The 13,896-nt window shown below is 34.3% G+C and overlaps 1 protein-coding gene across 3 annotated transcripts in view; it reads right to left on the bottom strand.

Annotated features, from left to right (window-relative positions):
* Positions 1 to 13,896, bottom strand: part of TTC7B (tetratricopeptide repeat domain 7B) — a 119,983-nt gene that overhangs the window by 27,686 nt on the left and 78,401 nt on the right. For 2 of the 3 annotated variants that reach the window (XM_021531932.2, XM_021531933.2), the window contains 2 exons: positions 12,248 to 12,345; positions 1,847 to 1,987 (listed from right to left, as the gene is read on the bottom strand). In XM_021531932.2, coding sequence (XP_021387607.1) covers positions 1,847 to 1,987; positions 12,248 to 12,345 — 239 coding nt within the window. Of the gene's footprint in view, positions 1 to 1,846; positions 1,988 to 6,911; positions 6,963 to 8,688; positions 8,854 to 12,247; positions 12,346 to 13,896 lie in introns of all 3 variants that reach the window. The other variant, XM_077783987.1, reaches the window with a different exon arrangement.

The raw sequence follows: 13,896 nt of genomic DNA, 5'->3' as shown, positions 1-13,896 counted from the left end.
AACCCCAGAATACTCTTTCTAGTTTGCTATTTTTATCTTAAGTCTTGGATTTTTTTTCTTCTTGTGGAGAAGTCTCCATCGCATGGCAAGAGAGACTCCCCTCCCTAAGAGAACTGAAGAAAGACTATTTCAGAGGTGGTGAACTGACTGAAAGTTCCAGGTTTTGCCTCTTTACGTTGTGAGAAAGTAAAGAGAATGTGGGAGGAGTAGAAGGGCTCTGAAGGTTTCTTCTGATTTTCTTATTATTTTATCTTTTAATTCTTTTAATAAAGTTTTCTTTATACCCTTTAAAGTTTTGGGCCTGTTTTGCCCTCCTCCTAATCCTTATCTCACAGCAGGAAATGAGTAAATAATTTTAGTGAGTACACTGGCATTCAGCCAGTACTAAACTCACTCCATTAATTGGTGCGTTGGCCAGGAGAGAAGAAACTCAGATTGGCAAACCAAAACTGCCATAACCCACAAAAATTTTTTAAAAAAACAAAAAAAACCCCACCAAAGAGAAAATAAGTAGTGGAACAAGCTGCCACAGAAGGCTGAGAAATTATCAGCATTATAGATGATGAGAATTACTGTAGATGGTCATCTGTGGCAGTTTATAAATATTTAAAGTCAATGATGCCACAATGCAGAGCAGGTGACTTTACTACACCCTGTTGGACCTTGCCCTATTCTAATCTGTGTTGCTTTTGAGTAGCCCAAATGAGATCACTACTATTAATCACTGTAATTGCTTTCTTTCCAATCTCCAATCTTCTGGGCTTTTTCTCTAAACAACCAAACCATTTATAAATGGGAGCCATTACCCTGCCATGACTTTCACACCATAAAACTGTAGACGTAAATAGGTAAATTAAAATGCTACATAAATGCTAAATAAAGCACTGTTTTGTTGAAAACATGAAAGAAAAAAAATATGTCACTGCAAAAGTGATTCTGAAAGCAGAGCAAGGCATAACAATTGCTGGCTGATTTCTAAATTACATCTTTCTGATCCAGCTATCAATAAAAACAATTCTATGTTATACATTTTTAACTATATAAAAATACACTGGATCATAATTTTCTGGTTAAAATTTTATGCAACAGCCACCTGTGATACTGCAGTTAGCTTGAGGCATCAGAATAATACTAAATCCACTCAAGATGACTCTACATTTAGACAAACAATCCTGAGTCTTTTACACTAACAAAACCAGAAGGAAAAGAATGGAATTTGGGCTCATTATCACAGCTGCAAGGGACAGGTTGCTCAACAGTACTACTACTGTTCCTTTACCTGCATATGCAGTTATTTCTTTTCTATTATAAAATTTTGTAGTTACAGGAAAATCTTACAAACATCTTTTTGCATTCAATGGATTCAGTAATCTGGGATTAGCTCAGTTGCTTGGAGCATGGTGCTAGTAATGCCATGGTCACAGGTTCCATCCCCTCATAGATCATTCACTTAAGAATTGCACTTGATGATCCTTGTGAGTGCCTTTCAAATCAGAATAGTATGTGATTCTGCAAGGACACCTAGATTTCCAAGCACTGAGATGCTCTAGAACCTTTAGAAACTAAATTCTTCAGAGATAAGGGAGAGAGTACTGTATTTGCTCTACAAAATATGACTCCAGTGGTAACAGCTACATTCTAAAACTACTGCCTAATCTTTCATAAATGATCTTACAAACAGAGCAACTCGTGTGCTTTTTATTTCTTGGCTTGTTTCAGTGCCACACACATGGAAAAAATATTATCTGATAAGTGATAACAGATTCTGAATGAAACAGATTTTGCTAAGTCCTTAGGCTAGTAATAAAGGAGAGGGCATAAAAAATAAATTTCACTATCACAATACCTGCATGAAGCCATATTTGAGCCAGAGTCATCCAAGGATACATGGGACCTTGTTTAGGGGCACTGCTTTGCAGGGAAGAAGCAACCTCAGACAATGCTTGCTCCACTCTGGAAGCTGCTATTGAGGTGGCATGGACTGAACCTGTAGAAGCAATAAAAAGAATTTACCAGCACAGAAATAATGAAGGCCATATACGTTGCATAAAAGATGTAATTGCAACCCTTTTCATAAGAGGCTGCACCCCAAATTCAATATTTAATTTACATTTACCATCCTGGAGAATTTTTTAAAATGCCGGATCAATTTTCTTATGAAAGCTTTCATATTGGTCTGAAAGTCTATATAAAACACACACTAAACTTTGGTAACTGTACCTGACATTTTTTCATTTTTTTTGGGTTGCTACTATGACTATTCTCTATTAAACTTGACACCTCTTTTCTAGAAATGTGCAATCCAAAAAAGGTTTGTGATGGTATGACACACTATAGTCTTCAGGTTGCTGCATTCACTTTGATGTTAGTATTAACTATGTCTTTCCACAGAGTGCAATTAGAGGATTATTTTACAACTAATAACAGAACAAAAAAGAGAACTAAAATACACACAGCGATCACGACACACACCATCACAAATACACTATTAAACTGCACTGAATGTAAAACTTGCCTAATCAAGAAGGCTGAGTTAAAGTACCTTGTGGCTAACAAGTCCACAAAGTTTTTTTGCATAGAAAACATTCCCAGAGCATACTAAAGATAATTCTCATAAAATGTATCATTTCCAAGTCAGATTAGAGTCTCATTGGCAAATAATAACCTTTTCAAAGTACTGGAATTAAAAAGCTTCTATGACTAGAGAATATCTAATGGCAACTGTACTTTGGATAGTCAATTACTGCCAGCATATTTAGTCATGACTTTTTTTTAAATCGAGACCATGAATGTTTTAAACTACACTCCTTCTTGTCATCTAAGCCTCGGTATATATCTAGTTGTTTTATAATTACAAATTACAAAATCTCATACTGATTAGGCCTGATTAAAAAATAAAGGCAGTAAAATATTCCATACTGGATCAGATGAGAAATTGTCCAATTCCATCACCATATCCATAATGATCAACAATGGCAGATACTCCAAAAGAAAGTATTGAATCCTGTACAAGTTGAACTGCACCCCAAAAGCTTGTCCTCATCATTACAAGTTAATAAATAAATAAAACCTTCACTCTCAAGATCACAGGTTTTCTAAGTATTTTAATGGGAAGAGATCTGTCATATTAAATGTAAATTTTTAAGTGTGATGAGATAAATCAGCAAACCAGAAAGCACCAGAAATTCCTAGTACCCAGATCAATAGGAAGAAGAAGTTAGTCTGAAAGTATGCATCATAGTTCCCTTAATTGAAAGAAACAAAGGAAAAGCAGCACAGGACATAATTAGCATTTCATGTCATTATGAACAAGGAATTGCCCTGGATATGTGAAACAGTGTCTGGCAGTAGAGTTTGCTTTCCTTTTTACTTGCTGATGAAACAACTCCAAGTCCAGCTTGCACAGCTGAACATTCACTACAGTTAATTTTGTCTCCCATTTTAAAGCTTAAATTCTGAAGAAATTTAAAAGGGAAGTCTAAGCAAGAAGCACATGAAGTGTGTTATAAGAAAAATACTAGCAAGTGTACCAAAAACAAGCACTAGTTATGAGTAACCCTCTTCTTGTCTGACAGCCATTTCTGTGAAGCACTTGTTAGCCTTTCAGGGACTAATAGTGAAAGCACCTTCTTCTCACCAGCACAATTTGTAAAGAAAAGGTGCAATTCACTGCCATAACAAAGATCACCTAATCCCTTCCTTTGGAAAAGTAACTATACAATTCAATGTTAAAAAGGGCCTATATTTTCTATTATTTAAAGCCAGGATTCTGACTGCTAGCCAAGCCACAGGTAATTTAATATAGAAAATGTGCTGCTGAATTTTAAGCCTCCAGTACTAAAGCACATATGATAATATATTAAAACTTTTTTTATGTCAATTTATTTATAAAAAATAACTATACTGTGATAAGATTCTTATGAGTTTCTGTGCCATCTGTATTAAAATTAAACAGAGTGAATACTGAGTGCTTCCTACCCTGGACTTTATAAGGAGTGGCAGAAAAAGATGAAAAAAAGTTTGTAAGTATTGCTAAAATTTCTCTTTGAAGCGGTATTATTCAAATTGTTTCTATTTCCTCCTTAGGAAAAAGGCATTCCTTAACATATTGCAGCAATTATTTCTCTGAAGAAAATGCACACATATACAAAGCAATGGTCAACCAGGCATCTTTCAGGGTCATTGCACTCATGCTAACACTCTAACCCATAAAGCCCTATATACTTTAGTACTCCCACAATTAGGTGTCATCTGACTAATTTCTGGCTCTTTTTGTTAAAACACATTTAGTCAACTTTTCACTTCATAAACTAAACATAATTTAAAGATCTTGTGTACTAAGAAGTTTTTTCCTACCTTCCTTCAAATTTTAGTCAAGTATTTTCATATTAGTGCTAACTTATCTGTACCCTTGCCTTAACCCAAGATGTCCTGAAATAACAGGTTCAGATCTTTGTATTCTAATGACAATTCTAAAACATACAGCAATATCAGATACAACTGAAATTGTAAAGACACGAAGCGGCTTGTGAGAAACTGAGGGGAACAAGTGTGTCTTAGAGTCTCCTTGAGGCTTTATAGATCCTATGTAGCCAGTTTCTTTGGAGGTTCCCTGTTCATTTTGTCACTAGCTCTGCTCTCTTTTCTTGGTCTTATCTGCATTTGTCTTTCTTTGATCTGAGGTCAGGACCCACAGACAAACACAAACATATCTCACTTTCACTTACAGTTTACTCTGTTGTAGTTTGCTTCAAATTCTCAGGTAGAGTTGCAGCAATTTCTCATTTAAAATTTTACTGATCTTTCATGCACAAAAATACCTTTGCACCTCCTGATAATTTCTATACCTGCTGTTATAGCACAACATTTAAGACTCACAAATAACAGAAGCAGCAAAGAGTATTTATTTTGAAAGGGAAATCATGAAGCATGGAAAATTAAAATATCACCAAAATAGATCCTGGCTACTCACTTTCATTTGTTTAGCTTTGTTCTGAAGCATTTGTTTATACTAAAATGGCAAAGTGTGAAACAGGGACTGTCTTTGCAAGACCTAGAATTCACCAGCTAAATTGTTTAAAATCTGGAATCACGATCACATTGCAAAGTGTGACAGGAGGTCTTAACGTGACAAAATGCTCCTAAACAAAAAAAGGTATAACCTGCCACTCAAGTTTCCTATAATGGCACTTGCACAGAACCTAGTTTCTTCTCATCATACTAATATCCTTTCTGCAACAACCATGTTGCAGATTCAATGTTTCAAGTCAATCTCAAATAGAAAACCTACCAAGAGCCTTGAACAAAAACAATTTACCCAAAAAGTTAAGTCATGTCACAGAAACCTTTCCTTTCCAAGTCACACCTACAGATAAACTTTTGTGAATCAATTTATTCTCTTTGGGCTTTTCATAAATGTTACAAAAGAGTTCACATGAACTCTCCCATTAAATACCATTTATAAACACCACACACCCTATGTAAATGAGCGTGTTATGAATTCTTCAGTTCTTTCCTTGGTCATTTCCACATAAATTCTTCACAAGGCAGTGTAATGGACGTAAACTAATATGTGGACTCTATCAGGACCTAGATGGCACGACAGCTTTGAGAAAATCAAAATAACTTTGCTATGTTCATCAATTTCCCTTCTGAAAATGAGTAATAGAATGGATTGTAATCCTTCATGGAACATGATCATATCAATTCACAAAATCACTATGGCAGGATTTCTTTTTATGCCATAACAGAGAATGTTACTCAACAGTTTTACATTCATCCCATTTTAAACATTTCAATATTTACATAAAGAAAAAAATGCTTTAACTGCAATGCTCATGCAGGAGAAAAGATGAAAACCCCCATGACTCAACTTTACATGCACACAAAGAGGTGGAAGTAAGAACATTAGTGATGTGACACACAGAGAACTGTAAGAAAAGCAATTACATAATACAAAGAGGCAGCACCTTCTGCAGGACTAATACATCCCTGAAGTGATGCATTTGATAAGACAGATTGGCAAATTTAACCAAATTTCACTTTTTTTTTTTTCATTTAAAATTCATTAAGAGCCTGAGATACCTTTCACAATCACAAATTACAAAACAATCTTATATTTTACTACAAAGTTGTGCATGGAGATGACAGTAGTCAGGCAAGGACAGCATTATTCACAAAGCATCCTCTCAGCTCCTTGGAAAAGATTTTCTGTGCTTAGTCACTGTCAATTATGTGGCTTATGTATCTTCTTGCTTTTCTCTCCTCCACCAAATTGATCTCCTGTATTACCCCAAAAAATTTATGCAAAGGTAAAGTAAACAATGAAAAATATAATTGAATGCTATGAGCACAGCTTTACAAGGTAACTGGTTGGAGAAAAAGAATATTAATTCACATCTTGATTAAAACAAGTTATTTTTATTGATCTATATTCTTAATTCTTTCTTATTTAGTCTGCTTTCATAATTTCATTATTTCAAAGTGTACTCTTCATTTATTTTACATGCAAAACTCATACCACAAAAGAAATAGCTTATTATGAGTCATGACAGTAGCTGCAATATTGCGTTCTGGATCAGTGTAATTCTTTAGGAACAGCAGTGGTATAATACAATGTATACTGGCAATTGGCCATTGTGTTACACAAGACCTGCCTAATATATCTTTATTTGCAGTCCTCTAGAAATGAATACTGCCTCTTTAATTATTAAATGCAAGTGTTAGTTGAGTGCATTCAGGTCTCGTAAGATTACAGCCCTTAGGGTGACTGAATGGGCAAAGAGCATCAGCCTTGCTTTACACATCAAGATTCGACTACTGATGGACAAAACATGTACGTCTTGTGCTAAAGGAAAAGGTGATTTTAGTCCTTCAGAAATTAATAGAACTGCACAGTCAATACTACTTACAAACTGAAAAAAGGGAGTAAACCCCATGAAAGTAAGCATCTGATGGATTGCCTTTGGATAGATCAAACCACAAATTACAATCCAAAGTAAGAAGAAAAAAAAAAAGTTATATAGAGATGTATAAGCCAGAAATTCAAAAAAGCGAAAGGATTTCTGATAACCTTCAAACTGTAAATCAGGTTTACAGGATTTCAAAAGATAAAAAAATTAAGTAAGATGGTACACCTCTAAAATCATGTTCCTGTTCAACAGAAATTGAAAGTCAAGTCAGTAATACAAAATGCCCTTGGCTTCTTTCACTAGAGAAAAAAAAATTCAACTGAGCAAGATACAGAACATGAGATTTTCAGCTCCTGAAATCATATTAACACAGGCATCCAGGGAAACTGTTCCTTACTGAGGCAAGTTTAACTTTCATTAATTTAACTTTCATTAATTATTGACACCATACAAAGGACTCCAATATATTTTTTTCTTCTTTTTCATGGTTCTGCTACTTTTCATACAAATGGTAGAAGCTCCTTTCCCTGAGGATACAGTAGCTTGGAAATTGAAAACTTGGGCTCCACATAATGGAATCTGTGCTCTGACTTCATGATTCTTTCAGTTTGCCTTCATTCTTGAGTAGGTTCTTACTAACTTAGCTTTGCAAAGAACAAGTTAACTGGGATGTACTGTTTATAGTATAGGTATGAAGAAGTTCAACTCAATGACAGCCAAACCTGTAATAGCAGCTAATCAGCTATTCAAATGCTTCAAGGAAGTCAGACTCAAAGTTCTGTAGGACACAGATTTCCTGGCAGTTCCAGTTACAGGCTTACATATGAACTAGTGTTTTCAAAACCCTGGTCTTATGTCAGCTATTTAACAAGTGAATTTTGCTAATACACTAAGATTTATTTGCTACATTTTGCTTGGAATTAATATATTTGACATGAAACCAGTCTAACGACTAGGTGTCAAAAATAACTTCTTAAAATCAGACTATAGTAAATTCAGTGACAAAAAAGTGCTATGTATAAAGGTATTAGTGAAGGACAATTTAAAAGAAATTAAAAGGAGTTAAAAGGAAAAGGCTGAAAAACTACATTGATTTTACCTGTCACCTGAACTACCCCAGCAGCATTAGTGTACATTTTGTATTTAAACACCATGGAGACCAATCTTATAGCTGGTTTAAACTGGCATAATTTCAATTAACAGAAAGGCTCTTGACTTGAAACAGCAGAATGCTGATTTTCACTGCTCTTTATGCCTCCTCCAAATCAATCCAATATGCCCTACTTGCATCATGATACACACTGATATTCAGGCAATGGTTTCCTTTGAGTGAATTTTCAGGGAATGTTTTTGTTGTAATTAGTGACAGGCTTTCTGAAATTAAGTTATTAAAAATTGTTCAAATAAGAGGACATTCTGTGGCAGGGACAGTCTCGTTAGGCAAAAGATGCCAGCACTGGAAATAATTTACATCAGTAAATGCTACAAAGCAGCCTTGGCCAATAATCTCTTTCACTGAACACCTATAATTCTCTGTAACACTCATGAGAACAGAGTATTAAATATGTCTGTAGCTTTACATCTTTTGGGATGAATAAAACAGTCTTCTCTGATGAAACTCTTAAAACCCATGCAGTATTTAATGAAAAGCAGCTGAAAGGCCAGATTTCACTGACACTGTTGAAACATAATCTATTCAACCACGGTTTATCAGGTATGAAGATTATCAGAAAAATACAGCACAAACAAGCTCATCAGGAATAGAAAGCCAATTTACAGTGAGTAGGTGAACAGGGCTCAGGAACTTGGTCACAGTATGGAGAGGCTGCATGGGGCCAGACAAAGGTGTCTGGCTTAGGATGAGGATGAGGAAGATGAGAAGATACAAACAGTTGGAGAGGAGATTCTGTTCTTGAGAGAGAAGATGAGGAAGTATCAGAGGCTAAAAAGTGAAACAAAGAGAATGGTAAGGGGGTGTGGAGAGGGACAGGAAAGAAAAAAGATCCAACTGGGTTTAATGGACTCATGGATGCCAAAAACGCAAAGCATTTGTTTCACTATTCAGTAAGATCGAAGGCTCCTACATAAAATAAATATCACATCTGAAAGCAAAAATAACAAAAATACCCCTTTATTTATGCTCTCCTTTCCTACTAAGTTAGATTTAAAAAGCAAATATTTTTTCCCCTTATGTTCCAAGGCATAAATTTAAAAAAATATATATAGTGAAAAAAAAGGTCAAAATCTAAAACTCAGGTTATATTGTTTCTTCATATGATAAACTTGGTGGACTGAAAGCAAATGGGACAAAAAGTTTTTAAAAAGATTGATTGCAATTTCTCTGAATCAAATAGCCAATTAGCCTGTAGAGATTTGCATATTTTTGTATGTCCTTGGATGTGAAATGTGTCTGTCCCCCTGTGAGATTGATTGATTGATTCATCAAAGCTTTTTTTTTTTCCCCTCTACATTTTTTTCCTTCATTGATATATACAAATATAACTGCATGCCACTCATGGCAAGCCAACTGAAACAGACAAGCTTAAAGTAAATTGGACACAGTTATTGATCAGGACATTAGAATCAACAGTCTAGACTTGTAAGAAAATCACAATCTCTTTTGATACTTTAAAGGCTACACAAATTTAAACTTCAATCACTTAATCATTATAGGATTGGAAAGAGCTCCATATAAAGCAAGTTTTCAATCTTTTTTTAAAAGGTCACCTTCTGCTAAATTGATAAATTTAAAAATAAGAAGAATTTACACCCATTGTACCTGGATTTTTTGTAAGGATTTTACATAAACTTCAAATTTGAATTTTAGCTCTCGTTTCTTGGTACTTAAATGACTGAATTCAGACTAGACAGGCAAAAGGGATCATCATCATCATCATCACAGACGGCAAACAAAGTTATGAAGGGAAAAATTTCCAAATGTTCACACATATCCAGACATGGAAATGTATTCACAAAGTAGCATTACATGAGGTAGTTTAACAAGGAGGGGGACAAACACTTCCATCCCGAGAGGATTTTCAGCCAGAACTTTCTTGCATTTTAACATTTTTTTACTTATTTGCCAAACTCCTTCTGCATTTCTAAACACTGTGGATCCACAGATTTTGCAAGTGAGCCCTTTCAGCCCTACACAGGTCTAACATCTTGACCATCTATCGTTTCTATCATCTATCTGTTGTGCATAATATTTTACTGACAGTCTGAAAGTCTATTAAACTTTCTCAAATACTATGACAAGCTTGACTGTTTTTATTCTTGTAGTACCATCTTCTTTTAATTCCTACAAAATGTTTATATAATATTCTGATGAAGAATTCTGGACAAATACTGGATCTGGAGCTTTTTTATATATAATTACATAGATTCAGTAGATAACAAAGTTCTAGTCCTTGCCAGAAATTAAGTACTGATATTGCAACACAGTTTCTTCTGCTAAAATTAACAATTAAAAAACACCAACATCAACTCCAGCTTCCATAAAAAAAAAAAAAGAAAAAAAAAAGGAAAAAAAAAAAAAAAACGGAAAAAAAACCATAAGGGACATCTACCAACTGATCCTTCACAATTACCTTTTATAAAATAAATAATCAAAAACTGATCCCATATTTTTAATTTTCCATCTTGTTCCCCTTAACAACAGAGTTAAGTTCTAATAATACAGCTAAGATTCAGAAAAAATACAATTTGGACCTGCTAGAAAAATCAGAATGTGTGCAGAGATCCTATTTAGATCAGGATATTGGCTGCAGGATTTGAATTTGGGGCAAGCTGCTTGAAAAGCTTACTGTTTTGAATGAGGGTTCATCTTTACTTAAAAGCATTGAGGAATATGCAGTCTTTAAAGTGCACTAATTCACTGTGCTCTCAAGTATGGCAGACATAAACTGGGACACCCTGAAGGTATAAATCTAGAGCTGTATGCCCCCACTGAAAAAGAAACAAAAACCACCACTAGCCACAAAAACCTTTCACAACAACCATCCCCAACAAGCATTTTTTGAACGCATAAAACTTTATCTATAGTTATATCTATCTATATATATGAAACCTATAAAACCTAGTTAGGCTCTTAAAAATGAAACAATCAGCTAGACTAGAATACAGAATGATCACCATAGCATGATATGTTATCTTACCCCTTTTAATTATATGAATACAAGACAGAAGATTCCATGTTAATTACACCATATCATATTGCTATTCTTGAAACCAAGTGACCTGATCTTTGCAATTAAAACTGTGTGCACTATAGCAAGCACAGAACACTACACTGAAAATTGAACATTCAATCCAATTTTAATTTTCAGAAGTTAAATAATTAAATTGGATTTTTCTCTACTGCACCATTGTGATACTAGACATACAGTACACATTTCAATGTGTCTTAATTTATAGGTCAAATATACTGGCAAATTCATATACTGGCAAATTTTCCCATAAGCTGTTTGTGTCAAATAGTGATTGAGCAGAAATAACTCCCTGAAAGGTCCCAGAAAAAGCATTCTGTTGGTTTTAAAACCCAGAAAAAAGAAAACTCAGTATTTAGAACACAAGTAAGATATAGCAAACGTTTTTGGAGTTAGCATATCATGGTAATTCCTTCTAAAATCTTGGCAGAATGTATGGCTCATGTACTTTTTGAATACGTAACTTCTAAGGTACATTAGTTGCATTGGGATAACAGAATATATTCATACAGGCAAATTATATATTGTCAGTATTTACGGACGTGTAACAATTTTAGCTTTTATGTAGCATACCTGCACAGCACAGTTTTTATATGTATATAAAAATACCACAGTATGTATGAGTTACAACAAATAAATTTTGCTTATAATGCCAAAATATGTCCACAGTAAGCCTAGCCACACATGTAATTATATTTTAATATATATTTGAGATTTTAATTAATTCAAAACTATGTCTTTTATTCTTTTGAGATTCAAAGGTCTCTAATTTTTTAAAAATCTATCTTTTAAACAAAAATGTGAAAATACTGAATGAACGAAAAAGCACAGGACTTTGGCAAGTAGGCTAGTTCAGCATACTAATTTTTAGCCCTTGCATAAGGAAATACTACTAAACTCAGCCAGATCCACACCACAGTTATTTTAACTTTCAGAAAACATGGTCAGCAAGTACTTCATAAATTAAAAAGAAGAAAAAGAAACCTTATATCACACAATGTCTATTTCCACTAATATGACAATAACAAAAATATAACTTCATTTTGCAAAATCAAAAAAATAACTAATGTGAAATCTAGCTATGGCCAGATCATTTAACCTATTTTATTGTTTATATGCAGTTCTTACCTGTTTCAGGATCACTGAAATCTGGTAATGTAATTGTATTGAGCTGTCGTCTATCAGCAATTGCTCTGTCTAACAAGCTGCTCCCACGTCCAGAATCACTGTAATGAAGTACAGAAATTGTAAGCTATTAAAATACAAAATTATATACTGATATACAAGTTGCATGCTGCCCTACTCCCACAAAGGTTCTTGCTATAAAAGTTACTGCTATGACCAAATTTAGTACCAAGCACTACTAACCACTCACAGTGAATTAAGCCAGTTGCATTAAAACAGAATTAAGCTGAGCAAAATTAAATCCTTATTTACTTCAGCAATTCTGTTTTCATAATTAATACACTTAAAAAGGGAATAGTGGCTTTTAATTCAATTGATAACTAACAGCTCTACAGAAAGAATCTATTGTATTATATTTACATGATATGGGGTGAAGGTTTCACAGAAAGCCGAGAGAGCAGGTGTAAGTTTGAAAATCCACACTTTCTCCAGAGTCAATAGAAACACTAAAACCAGGACATCTAATTTTAGGTAAAGACGTTATAAAGGGCTGGTTTAATTTTGTGTTTTCAGGTTTTCTTAATATATGCACATATACATATTAACTGCCTAATGTTCAACTTGACTCTAACAGCATAGCAGAAAACCATTTGAACACTTCAAACATCTCAGGAGCATAAGCAGTACGAGTGATTTTTATTGATTGCACCTGTGGGCAAATGCACTTAACCTCTACTTTAGCAGTAAATCAGTATCTGCCCCTCAGGCTTCTTGTAGATATGCTTGCAGGAAAACTTACTGCTCCTAGAACTACTATTAAAAATTCAGCAGAAGAACAGGGACTGAAGAACTAAGTGTTTTTTCTCCTTCAGATGAGGCAAGCATTGAGATACATTGTCAGCAACATGTAAGGAAGCACATATGGGCATTCCTTCTTTAACATTCTGTGGTTAATATAGTAATTTCATTTTTAGGATTGTTAAGTCTAGTACTATTCATTATCAAGAAATATTTTCTTTAAAACCTCATTGAGAACCAAACCACCCCACAAACTTAAAAGTAATTAAGATTTAAAGCAGCTGAACTGTTAGCCCAACTTAGCAGAGTGCAATATTTTGTCCAATTCTCCCTGAAGAGAAAGAACTGTATGAAATAGTTTAAAGTAAAGCCTGAGAAACTTTAATTTAAACTGCATGTCTGGAATTCTGCACATTTCTCCATTTGTCTTAATTTTAGAACTGCCTCCTTCTGAATTTGGAAGTTTCCCAACAGTTCTTAATAGTTGCAAAAGTCAGTGAAACAACATTCCCTCTTTTTAGAGCTGTTGCTAAAATGGTAGAATTAAAATTTTTCATTACTCTGACATTACTGCAATATTTCCTTACAAAATGACATAATCATAGAAATCCACAGGAAACAGAGGGGAACTTTCTGGGCCATGCACTATCAGCTATGGCTGTTACATCACTTGGTGTCAATTTTCTGTGGTAATTACTTCCTCATTCCACATGCAACCACATGCCAAATGTTGCTGACAAGTAGAGCCAGACCTACTGTCAATATCTTCTAAGCACAGCACTGGAACTGTGGTTTGTTCCTTTTTTGAATGCAAACCATAAAGTGGAAAAGAATTCAACTATTTTCTAATGCAT

This window comes from Lonchura striata, chromosome 6 (genome assembly GCF_046129695.1).
Source record: "Lonchura striata isolate bLonStr1 chromosome 6, bLonStr1.mat, whole genome shotgun sequence".
Lineage (NCBI taxonomy): Eukaryota > Metazoa > Chordata > Aves > Passeriformes > Estrildidae > Lonchura > Lonchura striata.
Note: the sequence above shows the minus strand (reverse complement) of the source record. Positions and strands in the feature narration are given on the sequence as shown.